General features: G+C 38.9%; 1 protein-coding gene across 10 annotated transcripts in view; it reads right to left on the reverse strand.

Moving 5' to 3' along the window:
* Nucleotides 1-22,761, reverse strand: part of CTNND2 (catenin delta 2) — a 644,756-nt gene that overhangs the window by 300,792 nt on the left and 321,203 nt on the right. For all 10 annotated transcript variants that reach the window (XM_083825789.1, XM_083825793.1, XM_083825790.1 and 7 more), the window contains 2 exons: nt 4,011-4,045; nt 3,417-3,533 (listed from right to left, as the gene is read on the reverse strand). In XM_083825789.1, the coding sequence (XP_083681915.1) occupies nt 3,417-3,533; nt 4,011-4,045 (152 nt within the window). The remainder of the gene's footprint in view (nt 1-3,416; nt 3,534-4,010; nt 4,046-22,761) is intronic.

Here is a 22,761-nt window from a genome sequence, read left to right on the forward strand (position 1 = left end):
TAGAGCTACTCATAGATTAGCTTGTTACACTGGATGCGCACAGTTCAGAAAAAGAAGCTGTGGTCACATCTCTGGGCAAGCTTTCTTATGAATATTTTACAAATCTGCCTCAACTAGTCTAGAACTGCCATGGCCGGCTAGAAATGCTTCCTCAGAGTCAGCCTAGTGATGTAAAATACAGTTATGCATTCAAAATGCAGAAGTAAAATTAAGTAAAATTGCAAGTTCAAGACCTCTGAAGTTAGGAGATGCCAGACCAAGGTGCCTTTTATGAACCACTGCTTCTCCCCTCTCTCCTTGCCTTATGGACAGTACACACAGTGCAAACATATTCAGTGTTTGTTGTGCAGTAGCCTCATTCTCCACAGCATGACCTCAGGCCTTCATTGAAGATTGTCCAACACAGAGAAAAAAACAGAGCCCTGGTGGACTACTAAGTGACACTCAACATTTAGTTCAAATGCATCACAAACAATGCTTTCTCTACCTGTAAAGTGAGACATTTTTCTCACTTCCTATTTGGAGACTGAAGGAATTAAGACAAAAAGTGCCTACGAAATACAAATACTGTAAGACACTTCAGAGTAAGTTTTAAATTTCCCTTTATACCACTATTCATATGTTTGAGACACTGCTTCCATAGGTTAGTTAGTTATGTTTGTCCTCAACACACCTGTGAACAATCCACTAATGAATAAAACTAGGTATCAGGAAAAGATAATGTGAATGATTTCACAGCTATGACATCAGAACTTTGGGATGCAAAAGAGATAAAAGTCAATTTTAAGTGAGAAGTTGAACTGCCAAATATGAGATTTTTGTTTTCATTTAGCAAATACATTCTACTCATTGCTTAGAAAAGTTAGAAGTGCTCAAGATGGAATCCCCCTTCCGTATGCTGTGCAGTCTGAACCTTATCTTTGGGAGTAAATGAGGCATGGACAGATAATGTTCAAAACAGGACGTGATAATAACTGTTGTGTAATGCAGTCACAAGAAAGACAAATTATGTTGTACAGACATCCTTGACTTTGTTACTTTTAACTTTGCAAACACAGTAACATTTTAACTGTCTGATGTGTCCATGATGTTTTATTCTAAATTGAAAAAAGACCACCCAACCAAAAAGAAACTCCAGCATATGACATCCTAATTGCATTTATGAGTGATTAGCAGAGCTGCGACTGTTGGCTTTGGCATATATATATGACTCTTAATTACAACCATAAATGGCAAATAGCAATGTAGTTTCATTATGAGGGAGGCCTAAACAGAGGAATATTGTACACTGACAAAAGCTTCACAGATATTTCCTAACAATGAAGAGCTTCAAGCTTACAACTCTGTGGGGAAGCCTGCTCCCCTGTAAGCACATGCATCTGCCTGTTCTCTCCAAGTCTGTATTTCTTAGGGACAGCTATTGTCCTGTCCATAACTCTATCAGCATCTCATTTCTTGAATGTCATTCTCATCACCCTGTTGTTCACTCTCTTTGCACCTATCTCCTGATCCCATGAACAAACCATCCAACCAAGCAAATTCAGCTTCCAACTCTGTCCTCCTGCTTTAACAAATCTCAGTTCCTCTCCTGCTTGTTCCCCACACAGTCCATCTCTATTGCTCCTCTTCTCCATCACTGTTTTCCATTTGCCCACATTCCTTATTCTCCTTCCTATCTACATTCCTATTTGAGTCTTATCTTTTGGTGATACTCCTCAGAAATTTTTGTACTAGTTTTCTTCACTTACCCATTTTCTTTCCATTTACTGCCCTCATCCTTCCCTAACATTTTTCTTAAGTTTTCACCTCTTCATCCAGTTTCTGCCAAATGCCCATCCATGCTAGGATCTCCCTGCCACCAATCTCCTCTGCTGCCATCCACCCAGATTTACTTTTCTACAGAATCACAGTATGAAGACAATCCTAATCATGTCAGTCATTCAATCTGTTTCTCCTCACCCCCAAATGAATTAAAAAAAAGGGAATAAACAAAAAACGGAGCAAATTATAAGGGCTTATACTGTTACATCATGCTTTCTCAACAGAAGATTTTGCTCAGATCAAACAACATCTTACCAAGACTGTTGATGACATTGTAGACCCAGAAATCTTGTGTACATGAAAAGTGAAAAATTGCCTACTGTTCCAGGACTGTCAGCTGTGAATTTTACTGCAACTCTTCTTTTAAAATAATTCTGAAAAATGTTCTGACTTATTAAAATTCTGCCTTGCAATCAATGCCTTGCTTTCACTTGAAATGATGTTGACATTTCAGGTGACGATTCACCATTGCTAGAGAGGCTGTGCAGAAGGCGGTTGTCACATTAGCCCTTCCAAGGAAGGGGAAGTCATCCTCTTTGTTTTTGAGGAAGCTGAATTTGGACAACTACCTTGAAAGATGGCATTCAGTCACAGAGTACTGGGCAGCAGGGGACTGAAGAAAAACAAAGACGGCTCAAGGGAGCAGAGAGAAGGACATACAGAGGAATACTAGAGAAAATCGAAAGGTCAAGGTAATGCCTGGAGCAGCAGTGAAGGAAAGGGCACATGTTTTGTGGCAGAAGGGAACAGTGTATCAGTTAGGAGAGTGAAAAAAAGTAATGGAAAATAGGGAATTAACCTGCTTATTCAATGTCTAGGGTTACATCTCCTAACAGAGGTGTCAGCCTGTGGGAAAACTGTCTCAGTGTATGCAACTTATGAGCACAAACACTTGTAGACATCTGCTCTACTTATATATTGGGTGGCATGTCCCTCACTCCTTTTTGCTACTGGTTAGCCTTAAATTGCTGATCCCAGCAAAGGATCTATCCACTCACTGCATGCTTCTGCAAACAGAAGAGCTGCTAAATGACCAGTACACCAACCTTTAAGAAAAGGCTCCAGCTTTCTTGCTACAGCTGGCATTCTCTGCATCATCCTTAAGAAGTTCACCTAACTGCTTTTGTCTGTTTACCAATTTGAAAATCATAGTGTTAAGGAGTACCAGCTACCTGATGGCTGAGTGTTTAAGAAGTGACATTAGAATTACTCACACCACCACACTACAATTCATTATATTATTTTTGCATACTGAAACTATGCTGTTTGAAAGTTACTTTTGCAGTGGTGATGCTGAAGTCTTGTGTCATGACCTCACAGTGTAGTACAGCCATACTGCAATTACAAAATATATTCCTTAAAATATACTCCACAGGGATTTTGCCTACAAACTTCCAATAAAATTCTCTCCATTACAAACAAAATCAAAAATAAAATTGCAAATGCAGGGAGGCAACTACACATACATTGTCTTCTGCCAGCATCAGAAAATAATCAGGAAAAACATTATAAGAAAATGTCCCAATTTTTAGTTTTAAAGAATAAAATTCTCCAAATACTTCTGGGTTCTGAAAAGCACATTTTTAGCAACTTACTTTCACTGGCTGCATAGTCCTGTGGATCAAGTATCCCTGATTCCTGCAGTGATCTAATACAGGAGTCCACCAGCTCCAGACCAGTAGTGAGCTCATCTTCTATATCCTTCTGACCATCTGTAATAACATCAACACAAAAAAGTGAAAGAAAGGCAAAAGTTAAAACCAGTTGCATGCGATCATGTACAGTTACAGCTGATGAACAAATGGAGAACACACCAAGATTACATGTTTACAGGAGGCTGGTCGTATTGATCCAGGAAAACTATGCCATCTTTTGAAAGTGTGGCCTTGGATTAATAAAAGCTAATTGAGAAAGCTCAGGTCTCACCTTAAGAAAAAGCTAGAGGTGTTCAGCAATGCCCCCTCTTGAAAGACTGCACTATTCTAGGTGTCCTTTTTGCCAACCCTAACAACTTTTGCCAAGTTTTGCCATTTTTTTCGGTAGTTTTCACACACTAGCAATAAAAACAAAACAAACAAACAAAAAAACACCCCTGCATAAATGCACATTGATTTCCCCTCTACCTTCTTTTGGAAGTATGACCACTCTGGTAGGAAATATATGTAGTACTCTAATGATAAGTACATTACCTTGTGTTTGCCAGTGAAACTGCTCTTCCGTTGAACTGTAAAGAAAGAAGAAGTGTTATTTTTCATGAAATGATTCAGTAGCATGCCATATTCAGCTCTAAATCTGTTCTGAAGAAACTGACTTAAGAATAAATAATGGATTTTATCCAGTACTATTTTTTTTTTTTCTGGAATGACTCGCAGAGCATTCATTCAGCAGGACAGAAACATCTTCGTTTCTTAACTAAATAATTTAAAACATGCATGTAGAAATCACACTCTTGGTCTTAATATACAAATTACACTGTTTCAAAGTAATAATGTTAACATTTTGCCCTTTTTTTGGATCCTATTTGTCTGATTTTTCTTTTTTGTAGAGAAAGCTACAAATTGTTTTCTCAAGTGAACAGTCACATGTGATTTCTAAATGAATTTATGTGCCTGATTCCCTGTTCTACTGATCATTATGTGCATTTCTATTATTCAAATGTGCAGCTAAGTTAATTCAATTGGCCTACACAAGAGAGTAAATTTAGATATGTTTGTGCTTCCACGTACAAGCACTTAAGCAATGGAAGCTCTTAATTTTAAAACAATGAGGATGCATACAAGAGGAAAGGTTAGGTAATTTTTTTTTCTATAGTAGATAAAATGAAGGATATATTCAATTAGGCAATGAGAACACTTTCCTCAAAGGCATAATCTGCTTATCCTTCACTATAGATCTTTCTCACATGCCAAATATACAAAAAAGTTTCAAGTTACTCAGCAATAATTATTCTTTTAGTAACAGTGAACTGACTATTATAATTATCATTACAACTTATTCTGCAGATTTTTACACAATTTTTATAGGAGAGAACAAAATCACCTGTTGCATCTATTGGAAAAAAAAAAGACAAATTATTTTTAACTGTTCAAACTAAAAAAAAAAAAATTACGATGTAGAGAACAAATGTTCTTTTTAATGAGCAAATGGATTTTAAATCTCAAATTGTTTTCCCTTTTCCCAGCGGATGCTGGATCTCTTATGAATATGTGAGTACAGCTCGTAGTATCCATTTTCTGTGAACAAGAATAATGCAAATGAAATAAAATGCTTCTTTTTGGAGTCCTTTTTTTTTACAGGAAAATAACCTAGGTTAATTATTAATCAAATTTGATAGTTACAAAAAAAAAAAAAAGGATAATTGCCTGCTTTACATATAAACAGTACTAAAAGCACGTTTTAATTTCCAGCTGGCATCAGAAGTGTTAATCCAACAAATTCAAATCTATAGATCATCATTAATTTCCAAATATCTACCATCTGTGGTTTATTTTGATGCACTGGAGAGGGAATTCATAGATTAAGAAGCTATCCCTTCGATGAGACACTCAGCTAAAATGCTTGCATTCAAGTTCATTGAAGTTAATAATATTGAAGATAAACACAGCCAGAGTCTTCAGGCAAATAATAATGGCAAAGCACTGAACTGGAAGAAATGACTTTAATTTAAATTACCTTTTCTAATGTAGCCTTGACTACATTTGGTGGTGACTTGGGACAGTGGCTCTTTTTGAAATATTAATTTTTCCAACTTGAAATTCTTTTTGCCCGATTTTCAAAACCATTGAACAACTGCAGCTTCAGCTGACACACTGGGACTTGAAAGCATTTTTCCTTTTTGGAATTAGGGCCATCCGTAATGAGCAATATGCTGTTTCCCACTATAAAGTCCCTATTCCAGGTGGTGATGGGTACCACCTCAGAAGACACCACAAAATTCAGTACCTCAGATGGCATTCTTGCTGGCAAAACAAACTACTCAATCCTGCTGGCAACAACACAGGGATGTAGAAGACTGCGTCATCTCATCCAAGTCAGTGAGAAAAGCAAATGAAGTCTGTGCATAAAGAATGAGCTATCATTTTCAGCAATTCCCTTTTTAAGCAGTAAATTCATATAAAATGTGGAAGTTTGTTATCGGCACAGTACAGATAGCATTAAATGAATCACTAGTGTCTGATCTGTAATGATCGTTAATGTCACCAGTCTGATTTTCACAGAAACTTTTTAATGTATTCATCTTAGGAAAACTTAAATGAGAACGTCTAAAAAAGGACTGCAACAAATTTTAGCTGTATTTTGGCTCTTCCAGTTTTAGTCAGGTTCCTATTCACAGATACTGCAATGGTCTTTTAATAAATAATCTAACCTACAGAGTGAAGGTAACAGACTGACCAACAAACTTTTCATCCTGATGTTAACTTCGGCTTCAACGTATTAAAAATTTATCTGCTCCCACAAGGATAGCAACATACTGTTATGAAAAGAGCGCTGCTTTCGCTAGTTAAATTTGTGCTCTTGAGCTTTTAAGCAGTCCCATATAGTTGTGTATTATGGGGCCTCTTCCTGGTTACAAACCAATGCCTCAGTCTTGCAGACAAACACATGGAAGGTTTACCTAGAAAAATCCTATTAGCACTTTACATAGTTTAAATTTAGGTACCCCGGTATTTCTTTGCTTTTGGTTTGGTTTTGATCCTAACTTTTTTTTTTTTTTTTTTTTAAAACTGTTTCCTGATTTTGGCCTGAAAAGAATTCCTGCCTGAAGCAACCAAGCGCGACTTGCAGGGAGCTTGCTATGAGTCTCTAGTCTGTCGCATGGGTGCGCCAAATCAGCTCCAGTGAGTAAAATCCCTTTTCTGTGCTTTTCTTTTAGGTATTTTTCCGCTATACAAGAGATCAGTGCCACTGACTGCATACTGACATCAAATACATGGAAACAAAACAGAACAAAAATAACAGAAGTATTCCCCCCTTAATTTTTTTTTTAAGCACATTCAGCAAAATAAAGCTTTCTGCTTTATAGTTTTCCCAAAGGAAAGGTCGTAAGTTCACTATTAACAACTTTTCTGCACATTCCTGTCCCTCATTATATAAGTTTGTAAACTACCAGCTTGGACCAAGGAAGGCGAAAAACAAAGCACTTTATTGCAAAGTTGTGAACCAAACTTTTTTTGAGTTTGAGGACAGAGGAGGAATTTTTTAACCAGTAGTACATTCGCATAGTTTAAGACAACAATAGCATAAAACACTAATGAGCTGAGAACTCAAGGAAGTATAATTGTTACCGCCCTGACCTGTCCCAGAACTGCCAGCGCCAGCAGAAAGCTCAGAGCAAGGTGAGCTACATGTGACCATCAAACATCTTACTCCACAATCTACAAGAGTCAAAAGCCATTTTGGTGGCTTGCAAGTGAATGTGAGGTGACACTAAAATATCACTTTCCTGGACCATGCTCACATATTTATGTAAAAGTAACCCTCATGGGAGGCAAACCAGAGGTAGGGAATACTGTTGATCACTTTGGCAGAAGAAAAACTGCCAAAGACATTCTCAGACAGCTTTGCCATGGGACCTGGGCCAACAACCAAGGATTTGCTTCCAGTGCAGGTGCCAGGGAACAGCAAGGGCAAGCTGCTTCATGAGGACTGGGAGCTGGGAGCCAAGGTGATGGCAAGGCAGTGACCTCCAGGAGATGGGGCAGAACCTTGAGCCAGTTAATCCATGTCAGGTTCAGGTACAGAGACAACGACCAGAGGCAGCCCTGGTACACACACATCTGTTAACATGGCACTTATGATGCAGGCTGTGGAAATTTACTTTCATTATCCCACCAAAACAGCTCAGTGCACATGCACATTAGGGTATGTGATTCAGTTATTCAAGTCACATGAAAGAACACTGTAGCAGAGGCATTTAAATCTTGGTAGGAAGGGATGTAGGTCTTCTCTAAAGTCACTCTTTCTGGCACATCTCTTAATTTATCATGGCACTTGCATACACGCATTCAGGGCAAACACCCACTGCTATATTCCTTTGACTATCCAAGAAATGTTTGTGTGCTTCTTTATGTGGTGAAGTCATTCAGTTTACAGTTGTCATTCAGTTTTCGAGAAAGTGCTACAGCTTATCTGCTATGCAAAATATTTCTTTTTATTGTTTTCTAAAACAATTCATGAAATTATATCTAACCCTACTATACAACAGCTATGAAAGGATTTTTACAAGGAGCTGTATCAGCACATGATCTTTTCAATTATTTCAGCAATGGAGCCACAAAACATAGCTGTATATAATTACAGGCAGATACTGTCTCACTGATTTTTAAATTGCTATTCTGGATGTTCTCATTTGTGGAAGGTGGAAGAAAAAAGATTCAGAGGCATTTCACAAGAGGGAAAGAGGTTGAGAAACACTAATATTCCATCTCAAGCAAAGGAGAAGCAGCTCTTAAATCAGCAGTACATTTTATTGAATATTTTGCAGATAACCTAGTCTTTACCATCAACTGTCTGGAAAAAAAAAGAAAAAAAAAAGGAGAGAGACAAAAGAGGCAAGAGTAGATTTTACATTTTCACATGAAATAATCCCATGGAAAGGTACTAATCCCTCAATTACCATAGAAAAGGTCACCTCCCATATGCTATTTTTTTGGTTGCCCAGCATAAAATTACGTCAAAATTGCTAACTGCAATAGTCACCTCTATAGATGTGATGCAGTAACCTCTTTTTAAAGCACACTCTATCCATAGCCAGCTATGGTATCAACTTGGCTAACCTAATCCAATCCTCTACAGTGATTCTGAAAAGCAAAAACAAAAACAAAACAAAAAAAAAACACCTCTTGAACATACCAGTACTTTAATGATCACTGCCCTTTTCTACCCTCTGAATTTCAAAGTGACTTTTAAAATTGTTATGGAGTTCTTCATAGCTTAAGATGCCAGAAAACAGTTCTGGTGGTTATTCCCATCTGTATTAGAAAGACATTGCTACAAATTCCTACAGGGAAAGGGAATTGTCTGTTTTCTTTTTCAGACAATTTTTTGTTATTCCCTAGGTTTTACAAAATCAATAGCAGAACTTTGTGGCTCTGCTATGAGTGTTTTGTACTTCTTTTCAATGATGAAGTGAAATATTCACAGCCAATTTCCAATAGACTCAAAGACAAATTTCCAGTAAGGTACCAAGATCGATGCTTTCTTCTGCATTTAACACTTGCAGAAGTGTGCAGACATGCTTTCCTTTAACAGTGTTTTTTTAACTGCTCCAGTCCTGTTTATACCCACTTTTCCTATACTGATTATGCTTAAAAATAAACGTGCTATTTCTTCTTACTTAAGTGGGATTTAACGTTCAATGTGCTGCATTTATAAGAGCGCTATTTAACTACAGAGCTTGCACTGAAAGCCAGGAGAAGCACTTTTGCTTTCCACCCAGGGTGCTGCTGACGTAGTTGCAAAGCAGACAGCAAGGCTGCTATTGAATGGAGAGAGCATAAAATAGACCATTTCCCTGTAGTTTTTACCCTCACTCCTGAAATGGTCAATAAGAGTATCAATTATAATATATTTTTGGACCTCTACGTTGCTGGAATCATTTCTTATATACCAACACACACCTCAAAAACATTTACTGCAGTTTTGATTGAACGTGGCCACCTAGAAACAAAACGCTATTTAGCTTGCCAAACCATCTAGCTTCCTTTTGTTTCAGTTTTGCAGTTTGTTACTTGTGTGACAGCGAAGACAGATTTTTTTCACAGAAGAAGCCTGTGAAGCTCTGCTATTGAAAGGGGAAGAATTCAGAGGACAATAAATGTGAATACTTGTTATATTTTACTTAATTTTAAACTTGGAAGCAATGACAGCATTAGGGAAAAAAGTATTATATGATTATCCTATTCTTTTTCTTCCCTACGTGTCTGTTTATGGCCTGTATGGGATATAAGGTACTGGGCTAGGTGGCCCCTAATTCTGAATCAATAAAACCATTCTCATGTTCTTATTTAGAGAAACTAAAATCAAATCAAATTACTTGTGTAATTTCCCTTCATTAATTAATTAAGAAAAAGGATGATGGTTTACAAGTAGTAGGAATTGGCTTAAGGCTGTATTTCTGCTAAGATAATACTGTTAGTTCTTCCTGTTTACTTCAATGGCTATCTTTATTTAAGAAAGGAGCTCACTCTCAAAACTGCACTACCTGAACAGGAGAACATTAAAAATTTATCGTGCCTCCACGAAGTATCAGTTTGGATAGTGGTATACTATTGTATTTGTTCAGCCTTAGTGATGGTATTTGGATCTGATCCAAACAAGCATCTAAATCACAGATTCATAGAATAGCTGGAGTTGGAAGGGACCCACAAGGATCATGGAGTCCAACTCCTGGCTCCACACAGCACCACCCAAAAATCAAACCCTATGTCTGAGAGCATTGCCCAAATGCTTCCTGAACTCCATCAGGCTGGGTGCCGTGACCACTGTCCTGGGGAGCCTGTCCCAGTGCCCAACCACCCTCTGGGTGCAGAACCTTTCCCTAACCCCCAGCCTGACCCTCCCCTGTCCCAGCCCCATGCCGTTCCCTCGGGTCCTGTCGCTGTCCCCAGAGAGCAGAGCTCAGCGCCTGCCCCTCCGCTCCCCTCGTGAGGGAGCTGCAGGCCGCCATGAGGCCTCCCCTCAGCCTGCTCTGCTCGGGGCTGAGCAAACCAAGGGGCCTCAGCTGCTCCTCAAACATCTTGCCCTCTAAACACTTCACCATCTTTTCAGCCCTGCTTTGGACACTCTCTAACAGTTTTATGTCTTTCCTACACTGTCGCACCCCAAACTGCACACAGTGCTCGAGGCAAGGCCACACCAGCGCACAGCAGAGCGGAACAATCCCTTCCCTTGACCAGTTAGCCATGCTGTGCCCGATGTACCTCTCCAACCCGATGCACCCTCCCCATCCTGCAACCAGGATACAGTTGGCCCTCCTGGCTGCCAGGGCACACTGTTGGCTCATATTCAACTTGCTACCAACCCAAACCCCCAGGTCCCTTTCTACAGGGCTGTCCTTCAGCCTCTTGTCCCCATTCTGTACGTATAGCCAGGGTTGTCCCTTCCCAGGTGCAGAATCCAGCCCTTGCTCTTCTTAAACTTCATGTTGCTGGTGATTGCCCAGCCTTCTAATTTGTCAAGATCTCTCTGCAAGGTCTCTCCACCCCTGAGAGAGTCAACAGTTCCTCCTGGAGCAGTATTAGAAAGTGTTTGAGAAATAAATCAGAAGCTGCAAATTACAGAAATGCAATTGTGGATAGGTAGAACGACCTCCACCTTGAGGCAAGTGGAAAACTTGAAAGAAGAAATTAGGTCTGGTTCCTTCTTTCCCTCCTCCCTCTTACCCAGTCATTTGGGTATCAGAGCACTCAAGCACAATGTGATAGAACTAGATATAATTTTGTTTTATTAACCTGTGAGAATTCAAGCCAATACCTCATTTGTGTGCAACCATCAGGCTATTCCCTATCTTTCCTATGAAACCTCAATCCTATATGCAAAATAATATTTTATTTAAGGAACTCATTATAAAAGATGCCACCATAGCTACCCTTTCTTTGCACCAACGTTTGAAAAATGTCTTCAGAAAAAGGGTGCAAGACAGTAACACAAAGCTCCTCTTCTCATCAGACAAACTGCACAAAAACACCCCCTTCTACACAAGGCTTAATCCTTAACATGCAGATTGAGCCAAGAGCCTCATGCTGACCATTGCTTTAAGTAAATTATTTTAAGCATGACTACACTTTTTTATGACTATTTCAACCACATTATTTGTTTTGTATTGTCTTTGATAGCTAATAAGAAAGTGGTTTTCTCTGTTTCTTGAGGGGTGATTCATTTCAAGCTCAGCACTTCCTCAGGGAAATGCTGCAGACAGAAGCCAGACGGCCTCTACCTTGAAGAAAGCACGTTCCATGCAGAACACTCCCAACAAACAAATAGCCTGTCACATTGTGAAATCACACACCACAGCCCTTCCCAGTTCCTCTCCCTACAGCCTCTTCACATTAGCTTCCAAGAAACCTACCCCTTTGCTTTCTCCTCTTCCCATTTAAACAACCCTCTCTTTCCCTTTCCATTCCTTCTCCCCTCCTACAGAAGAAAACACAGAGGCAGGACGTTTCTTCTTTTTGCTTGGCTGGTTATTTTGCTGTTCTCTTTCCCACAGCTTATGCCTGTTATCAGCTCCTAGGGCCAGAAGCAAACTCCTTCTGTGCCAAAATACAAGCTGGAAGTCCCTTGTAACTAACAAAAAATATTCTTAATACACAGTCTGAATTTTGAGATTGAACAGATTGCATGGTAGCAATCGCCACCTTATATGTTGTCTTTTATTTCTGTATTCTCCACCAGATGTGTGGACATTGCCATGAAACAAAAGAAGGTTCTGCAGGAAAGATTTTGTTAATCATTTTTAAGGGAAGATAAACTAAACTACTTGCTGTGTTCATTAAAAAGGCAGGTTGACTTGACGTGTTAAACAAATTATTTTTTGTTGAGCTAAAGGAGGGATAATTATAGATTAATTAAAGTCTGAATGACCTTTGGACATCACTTGGTCCAGCCCACACTTAATGCTGTGCTCACTTCGAAGTTAGCTGCTAATGGCTTTATGCTTGACAGAATGCTTTAACAACACACTGCGGAGGTTGCTTGAGTATTCTGCTGTTCAGGTTTTTTAGTTAATTCTCACATTTTAAAAGAGAAAATCAAAACTGATAAAAGGTCAACTCAGAAGAGTTTGGTAAGCTTAGATGAGGCTAAAGTCTGAGAAGGGAGCACAACGGGCTTTAATAAATGCGGCAAGGCAAAGTGACAGGAGAACAGTCAGGAAGCATACAGGTGGCACAGGAACAAAGAGGCTCAATCTTCTCATCGGAATTTTAGCAGGGAACTTTAAAAAGGTACTAAAATATTATGGAAGCAGCTATCTGATTTGAGGTAAGGGGGCAAAACCTAACCTGTTCTTATAATGTTCTCTGATAAATCTGTTAGAAAGAACTGATGTTAGTTTCAACTTCATGAAGCTAGACTACATCCCAGGATGGTCCCTGTAGTGGTCCACATCTCGCCCTCCTTCACATAATCTCAGCCTGTGATCCTGGAAGCTGGATGATTGTTACATGATTTAGCACACACACAACTGCCTAAGTTAATACCTCAGACCACCAGAAACACTGAGCAATGAAGAAACTTGGTCATTTGAGAAGCAGGCAGTACCAAGAACCACATATGCAAGGAATGATGGGTCTTAAATTTACATTTCAGTGGATGAATGTAAAGGCAGCAGAAAACTACTTTCTAACCTCAGCTGTTGGATGGATGTAAAGCTAATTCAGCTTATTAGGTGGATGTTAAGCAGCTGAATCAACCCGTGAACAATTGATATTGATTTATGAATTCAACTATGGGAGTGAAAATTCTTGTTTGTAAACTGTCTGCTGGTATACAGAGCTGACAAATTATCCAAAATGGCACATGGTAATAATGGCTATTTAGCTATACGGATAACCTTTAATCACACATTCATTACTGAAAATTACTAAAATTATATTAATGCAAGCTGACAAAAAGTAAATGTAAGCTTTAGACAGATCTGTAGTTTTGCCTGATAAAAATACAGTCTCTTTATCTGAGCTTTTTTCCCTGCTAAGGCTCACAGGGGGAAAAAAGAATGTTTCCTAAGAAAATAATATTCAGTTATTCATTGCCTACCAGTGACTAAAGAAATAAAACAGAGGTGACACTACTCATAAGTCAGACATTTGGTAAAGACAGATGTAAGAAACACATAATATTATTTAAGTATGTATACATTAAAGAGAATATTCCTAAAGGGTAAAAGGGTGTTCTTGTAGCAGCTTGAAGAAATGATCTTCCAGAGATCATACTAGTAATACTGAGAACAAAAATATTTTGCATTGGCTTTATTCCTAGCAGAATATCACAATATAAAATGTTGTTAAATAGTCACTTGACAAGAGCAATTCTTTGCCATTTTTTTTTTTTGTTTTGTTAACAAAAGGATGAAACCACCTTTCTACTTAAACATATTCTAGATCCAGAACATGAAATTTCACTGTAAGGTTCAATATCAAATCTTTTCATCCTGGTCTATGTGCATAATCTACACATTTCAATACTGAGTTAAAACTTTGCAAGAGAGCTTCAGTGATGTGATTTCCTGCTGCTGTGCTCACTGACTTGCAGTTTAAGGTCTGCCAGACAGGTACACCATGAAGGGCTGCACTAGTAACAACGAGATTAAAAATCCGATCAAATAAAAAGCCAAACGTTCAGTTGATCTCTGAAGTTCTGTTAATCACTTCTTTCCTCCATCTGGCTTTCCTATAATGCTCAGTGCCTTCATAGCAAAACAAGTACCAAACTTCTTGTCTGCATCTCTAACCATGCAGCTGATTTTGCTGCAGCTTAATGGCTGGCAGATTTGTTTTCCTAAGACTTATAACTTTGTCTCTCTTCCTTCTTCTGCTTTGGGCAATCATTCATGAAAAACAAAAGCATACCCCTGGATTTCCATATTATTGTTCCTTCAAGCTGCCAAAAAGACCATCTTTGTCACCACAAACACCTGGAAGTGTGAAATTCACAGAATACTTTAAGTTTGATTTTGATCTTTTACTATTTTTTCCTATGTAAATGGGACCAACTTCGAAAGTTATTTGTTACCTCATTACCACAAACTTTTCTAATGCAAATCTGGCCCTAATGCCATTAGGTCTAGTAACCATTAGGTTACTAGACAGGTAACAAAAAGAATATTACAGGTTCTCAAGTTGAGTTCCCCCCAAAATCCAGGAGGCTTAGCTATCACTAAGCCATTTTAATCACTTGTAAAAATTTAAGAGACCAGTTATTCTATCACCTCTAATAGCACTGAGGTCATATCTCAGAAGCTCTCAATAGCACAATTTAACTGCTGAGATGGCTTGTTTGATAAAACTAAATTCTACCTGTCGGCATCCTGAAAGCATCTGAAATTAGAAAAGTGGTAACACTTAGAAGTGTTAAGACAGGGCACTGATCTTCATTCTGCTCAAGGGGCCACTTAGTACTTTCTGGAAAGTCTGTATAATTATGCAGCAAAATGTTTAATGCTTGTAGGTTAAATAAAAGCACTAATTTTCTCCGCTGACTCTGCTGAAAAAGCAGACAAGGGAAATGAAACACAGATCTCAAGTAACTAGCTGAGCTTTACATTGGCAGATATAGAATCACACTCAATTTTTAAAAGCCCTTTGTTTTGGTGAAGTGGTTCCTGGATAACAGTAAAATTAATCTCTTGGCCACCTAGGCAAATCTCTCTTTAGGATTTCTTAACATCACTTGTTCAAAACAATTCATTAAAAAAACACTTTCTTCCCCATGGCTGGCAGATGCAGAGTCCAAGTAAAGTTTCAGTTTCATACAGCTCATGCCACTAAGCAATCCTTATGCCCACCCACATGTTCTATCATTAAAAATATACATACATGAAATAGAAGTAACCAGCTTTGCATTTATCCTTCTTTTTTCTAGTTACCCAAAATGAAGCTTTGGTATTTCTCTACTGTGCTATCCAGGCATTTTGCTAACTATGCAAATCCTTTCCCTTTAAATATCTTAATCTAGCTTTAAAAGCTGCTCATAAAATTGAGAAGTATTTATTTTTCTATGTGTTCAGTCAGTGCATCTCAGAAATAGTCCAATCAAATGCCAAATCTGCATCCACAGGCAAAACGGAGCTCATATGAAAAAAAAAAAAAAGAGAGATGATTTTTTTTTTCCCTGAATAAGAAACACAGAAAATCTTTCCTGGACTTGACAAAATTAATATCTCACAGTACAGAAGTGCTAAAGCTAATAGTTGAAAACAACTAAGAAAGCAATGTGTTTTGTAGCCCTTTTGAGGAAGAACAGTCTTTGAAAGTTGGCATAAGGACAGTCAGTGTTGAAAGCTGAGACAGACTTTTACTCCCAATCATTTCATTCAATGTCCTGCTAACTTGCACCGGTTAGGAGGTATGGCCATTCTTTAACTGTTAAAAATTGTGTCCACATCTTAATGCATTTGCATTTCAAAGCCTATAATGCGTACAAAAAGGCTTATAAATAAAACACCCACCAATGAAAAACAACGTTAAGTATTCAAAATAAACCTAGTACAACCCCAAAATGACTGCAACCAGAACAATTTGGGAGTTAAGATTGGACTGGAAAAAAAGTCAATTAGATAGAGCCAAAAAATATATCTGGCCTCTTCAACAGTGTTCTACAGAAGCATCATGGTAAGGGGAGTTCAAAGAACACGGTATACTCTACATGCCATGATCAACTATATAACCTACATGTTTTAAACAGACATTACAAGATATTGTGCCTATTTAAGACAAGGGGAAAGAAAACAACCACAACCCAAGCCTAGGCTGACTATTAAAGTTTAATAATTTGCTAATAATTAGAACTGTAATGGCCATGACGAAAACAAATACATGCATATTAAGGCTTCACACAGCTCATAAGATGGTAAATTTTTATGAGAGTAAAAAAAGGAAATACAGATCTAACATATTTGGAATTCCACCAGGCATTTAACCCGTTATCTGATGACATTGGTGAATTAATAGCTTAAAAATAAAGTGGGAATCATCACAAGATGTGAACAGAAGGCATCAAAATGGACAGATGAGACAACCAGTAGTGTTAAGTTGAAGTTGAGCATTAGGGAAATGACACAGAATTACTCAAATATCAGTCTTGGGGTTGATCTTGGAATAAACTTTTCTCCAGGAGTGTTTAAGGCAAACTCATCCAGTTTGAAGGTGATGCAAGGTCAGAACCTGAAATGTACTAAACCAGTCTTCTGATAGCACATAAGACTGGACTTATTGTTTCTCAGGCTAATTACAGATGAGTTTAAGCCTTCTCTTACTATGACTTAAACTTAACTTTATCAGCAACTAAGACTGAAAATTGTCTTCCTTTTTCTTGGACAAATACATTTTTTTTGTTTGTTTTAATAATGAAATGGATTTTGAACAGGTTGTTGAAAAAAATTACAGGAATTCTGAAAATATTTTATGGTCATCTACAAAATGCAATTTACCATAGCAATACAACAAGACTAACAAGTCTTTAGTAAACTACTCCAAAATGTACTGTCAATAATGCAGACAGAATAATGCAGACAGACAAATGGAAAGACAAAGAGAAGACAAAGGTTTACTGTAATTACTACTACATGCATAAAAGAATAAGTCAAAACTTTATTTTGTCCAGTATTTTCATTAATTTTTCATTCAGCATGGAAACATTGCCTGTAATTCAAAAGACAGAAAGCATAGGACAACTGAGAAAGAATATCCACAAAGTTATGTTTCAAGCATAGCCATTTGTTTCCATAAGCACCACAGTACATGTACGTGTTCCATCTGCACATTACAGCATATTTTCATCTTCCAAGATGACAAATACTAGTTAGTTTTAATTCCACATTCCAGGCTTCAAGGAAAAGAAATGCCTCTAGTCTCTATCATCAGGAGGAGCTCTTCACTTACACACATGTATGTGAACATAGATGTATATGTATACATATGTGGATGTATACATAGAGGTGGCATTGACCCATATAGAATCTTATCTGTGTCTGAGTCTTTACATTAAATCTAGCACTTCATATATTTAAGTCTGAAACAAAATTTAGTCATTAAAAAAAAAATCTGAATGATTTCCTAACACTTATTTACCAAAGTTAACCTTTTATTTATCACGATGTTTATATCTTGCAGCTCTTTATAAAGACTTGTACTAAAACAAATGCTAGTAGACAAATGGCATGTGAAGTTCAGATGATGCACACTAATAGATGATTAAAATTTTCAGTCCTCTTTTTTCCTTAAGTCATCGTTTCACTGAGAGTTTAAATTCAAAAACTTGTTTTTCTGCAGCACTCTCAGCCCCAAACATCCTTAGTGTTTCTGTATTACAATAAAATGTCTCCTTAAAACTCATGTGCACTACAGAGTCTGCTTTGCAACAGCAGAAGCACTTTGAAGAATTAGTTTATAATTTAAAAAAATACAACCTGCACGGGAATATAGGTAACGCTGCATCACAGACTGATGCTATGTGTCAGATAGCTCCCAGGCAGCTGCAGAGTGCGGATTTGGGGATGCTGTAACAAGAAATGACCTCCATGTGACTGCCAGCAACCTCACATGCCTTTTAACAGGGCAAATTGGCCCCAGCGCTGGGGGATCCAGAAACCCCCAAGCACACGGGCGGGCACGTTGTCAGTACTGGGAGAGAAGGATGAAGCTTGCCCTTCTTATCTTCCCATTAAATCTACATGAGGAATTTTTTCCCAAAGCAGATGGCATTTGTAAAGGTGGTGGCTTGACTGCCTACTTGTTCCTGTCCTCTGCTACCCAAAAAATAAAGTCTTCTGATAGAACTGCAAGTTTGCTGATGACTGTAAGCATACTAGAAGCAGCATCTTTCTGGAAACCTTTAGCATGAAGGCTTTTTAAAAAAAAATCTCTTTTGCTTTGCTTTTTAAAACAATTATCTCCTCTTCCCATTATCTGCCTTTTTTTTTCTGTTTTTGAAAAAGCATTAATGGAACTTGAAAAAAAAAAAAAAAATCCTGGAATCGCAAACAATATTTATCCAGTGAATAAACATATTTATCTTCAACTATTCATGTGTTCTTTCATTTCTTCCTAAGCAGTTCAGATTTTACGCAACTCAGTAGGAGCTGAAGAAGGCAAGAGGCAAACTGAAACACAGGCAGTTCTGTCTGAACACCAGGAAGCACTTCTTTGCTGTGCGGGTGACAGAGCACTGGCACAGGTTGCCCAGAGAGGTTGTGGAGTCTCCCTCCTTCAAAAAATGCCTGGACAAGGTCCTGGTCAAGGGACTCTGGGTGACCCTGCTTGGGCAGGGGGTTTGGACCAGACAACCTCCAGAGAGCCCTTCCAACCTCAGCTGTTCTGTGGCTCTGTGAAGGTAGATTACTGTGCAAGTATGGTGGCACTTATGACGTTAAAACTGGTGATTTCTTAAGAGACTTGGTTCCAAACATATGAAGCAGGTATGTTTTGAGTATGTCGATACATACACTAGACACATAGATTTCACTTCTGTAGACTTAGACCCAATGCAACCTGGAGAAAGCAGCTGTCTTGGCTGGCTTGTACAGTGTTCTCAGCATTACCACTTCTGTCCTGCTAAGCAGGACACTTCTCTGTCTACAAGCAGGACACTTCTCTGTCTACATTATGTGTGAGGCACCTGGTTGCATTTATAATCCAGTCTGAAGCTTCAAGGTGGCACTTAGAAAAAAGAGAAGGGAAATGTAACCCTTATTTTTTTACTTCTAAACTGTGAAAATATCATCTGGAATCACAGGAACAGAAGAAGAAGAATCCAAACCATCTTCTCAGCGTTGAACTGGATTTTCAGTGAAGTATTTCAAACAAAAGGATTGTTTCAATTTCCTCTTGAGCAGAGGGCAACAAGACGTATGTGGCATCCTCTGAAAAGCAACTGAAACTCAACAACAAGGCTACCTTCACTGCAATTCACTCTTTAGAGCTCTGACACAAGGCATGCATGTGACAGACAGGGCAACCTTTCTCACGGCTGCAGAAGAATAACCTGCCAGGAACAAACGGCATTATCTGAAGTGTCTGACAACAGATGGACTTCTTCCCCTTTTTTCTTCATGCCCCAAGCTTACATTAGAGAAAAGAATAACCTAATGTTTTGGTTATAAAAAGGAAATACAAATCATTCCTTCTCAGTCTATTCAGTTGCTATAGGGCATTTGACATAGTTGTTGTGTGTGGCAAATTCAGCTTCTTGCGGGCTGCTGGCTCTGTAGTTTTCACTTTTTTCACAAGGCTCAAGCTTATCTGTTTACACAAATGAGTTCGAAACATCTGCCCTAATGTTTTATGAAAGCATCATCCACTTGAAAATGAGTCTGTAGAAAGCCATGCCCTACCATGATGTGGATTGCACCTGCCCTGAATCCACACTTCTTTAAGTAACTGTATCAGAACAAAAGCAAAATCATACATTATGCAAACATCTTTCAAAAGAAAGATTTTTTTTTTTCAGCATACACTGTTACTTGTCATCTAACCACCTTTGTCTTACGTGGGAAAAGAGTCACTACTTATCAGAAGGAATTAATTATGACATGGCTTTATTGGGTGGCCTTGCTGACAGCATTTTGTAGATATACATGGAAGTGTGTGACTAATTTGGGTTTATACATATGCCGACTGTACCAAGAAGTAAGTTTGAATCAAAGGACAAGATCCAGAAGAACTGTTTTGATGCTCTGATAATGATGTGCATCTGGGGAACACGAGGCTCTAACAAGCCACCATCCGCAACACGGAGAGGTCTCTGGTGCCCACCAGCGGCCCAGCAGAAAGAGTCATAGCTTATTGTGGCAGCATTCAGTCACAGCTCACAGAAGAGAGCTGGGACAGAGCTGCAAGAGCTGGCTGCTCCCTCTGCAAAGGGTGAGCACCACACAGGCCGTGCCTGTACCAGCCAGCCCCAGAGCTGTGTGAGCAGGGCAGGCAGGGCAGGGCGCTCAGGGGCTCCACCAGAGGCCCCAGGCAAGGCAGGGTGCTCAGTCAGCTCCTGACAGCCACCTGGAGCAGCACGACACAGGGACAGAGAGAGGTGACAGCACAGCCCGCATTCCACCCATGGGACAAGACCTAGAAACTATCTACAAGATGGGTCCATGCAGGAGAGAAGGCCGGACTGAGGAGGTGAAACAAGCCCCCCTGCAACACAGGACTGGTGGTGCTTGACATGCAGAAGCAGGGTAATCAGACAACACCACGTGTCCAGAAAGAAGAAAGACATCTCAAGCTTCTTTGACAGTGGCTTTTTCACTGTTGGGTTACTTCCATTTTAGCCTTCAGGAGTCCGTTTCCATCTTCTTCAGTCCGCTTTCTTCAGTCCATTTCCATCTCCTTCCCATTCAGTGACAAACTGAATGTGGGTAAAATGCTCTTGATTACAGTGTTGAATAATATTGCTTGCCTTACCAGCTGGAACTCCTCTCTACTTCTCGAGCAAATAATCCAGCATACCTTGCTGATCCCATTCACACCACATGTACAAGCAGCCGGACTACCTGACAGACATACACTTTGGCAATAAAAGGCATGGGCTACCAAACCTAAAATAAAACTATTTTCTCTAGGACTTCATCAAAACTATGCAGCGACTTCTCCACACATTTACAGCAGGAAAAACATTTCAATAATTCTGTGAGATCATAATACAGCCCAATCAGTAGCCAGGAGGGTGGTGTGTTTTTTTTGTTGTTGTTGTTTGTTTTGTTTTGTTTTTGTTTTTAATTTCTGAAGTTACCATCACTCCACACTTCACAGAGTGAATCATATTAAAAATTAATTTAACCTTTTAAATATTTTTGTCATAAACATTTTTTTTTCTATTCATCTGACTTTCAGGTCTAAATTCTACTCTACCGTTTCATCAATTTACAGCTTTAAGGTTGTGAGTAATTCTTTGATTTTTATACAAGTGGATTAACAGATCCACAGCTGCCAGTACAATTATCACCAAGACCTTTGTAGCTCGAACCAACCTATAAAAACATTTAACTATAGCCTACTTAAATGAATAACCAATAAATTAATATTCTTGACAAAAATAGCACATCACCAGGAAGACAGTTATTTAGTGGGCTTTATCATCCATTAAGTATGAAGTCTGGAATCATGAACTATTACAAATAGACATATGTAGAATACATTTTAAGCACTGCAGCAGTAATTTCAAGATGTTAGTATTTCCTAAACTTTCTCCAAAGAAATGCACATAATAATAATGAACAGAATTAGCTCCATACTTCACTTAAGAATCAAATTCAGATACTAGCAAATTGAGGAGAGGTTATGTGTATGAAGTTGAAGGGGCATATACTGAAAACCAGGAACAAATATTAAAGATTATTTCCTTGTCAGTGAGACAGATTCAAAACTAATAAATATGGTACTCAAAATGAAGACACAGTGAGGCCTTGCACCTGAAAATCCTACCTTAATGCATATGTCCATAACTATTCTTTCCTAACTTTCCAAGTCCAGTATCCTTTAGATCCAAATTGCTGCTCTGGACCCCCTCAACAGACTATAAGAAATTAAGAAGTGTTCTTCAGCTCTTTGTGTGCAGCACATGGTGCCGTAACACCTACCCGCTCTCTTCATCAACTCATGTGAAAGGTGCCTAGATGAAAATATCACATGGATTAGTATTGGTCTGTAGGTGAGCTTTTTGACCATGATAATTTCATTATGTAGATGACAGGACAGAGTGCAACTTTAGCTAGTTTACAGATGATACAAAATTCTGAAGAGTGGCTGAAAGACCAGATGGCTGTGCTGCTGTTCAGAGGGACTTCAACAGACTGATGAAACAGCCTGACAAATAAAATACCTCCTGAAGTTCAACAAAGGGGAATGACGCGTCCTGCACCTCAGCAGGAATAACCCCAGGGACTGGCATAGGCGTGGGGCTTTCTGTAGGCCTTAACCAGATCGAAAGCAGCTTTGCAGAGAAGGATCTGGGGGTGCTGTTGGACAAGAAGAGAAAACGGAGCCAGCAATGACTCTTTGTGGTAAAGAAGGCTAACAGCATCCTGGGTTGCACTAGGAAAAGCACCGTCAATGAACTGTGGGAGGTGATCCTTCCCCTCTGCTCAGCACTGCTGAGACATGTCGGGAATGCTGGGTCCAGTTCTGGGCTCCCCAGGACAAAAGAGCCATGGACTTAATGGAGTGAGCCCCGTGAAGGGCCACGGAGATGACCTTTGCAATTGAGCCTCTACTGTATGAGAAAAGG

Source organism: Anser anser (assembly GCF_964211835.1).
Source record: "Anser anser genome assembly, chromosome: 2".
Lineage (NCBI taxonomy): Eukaryota > Metazoa > Chordata > Aves > Anseriformes > Anatidae > Anser > Anser anser.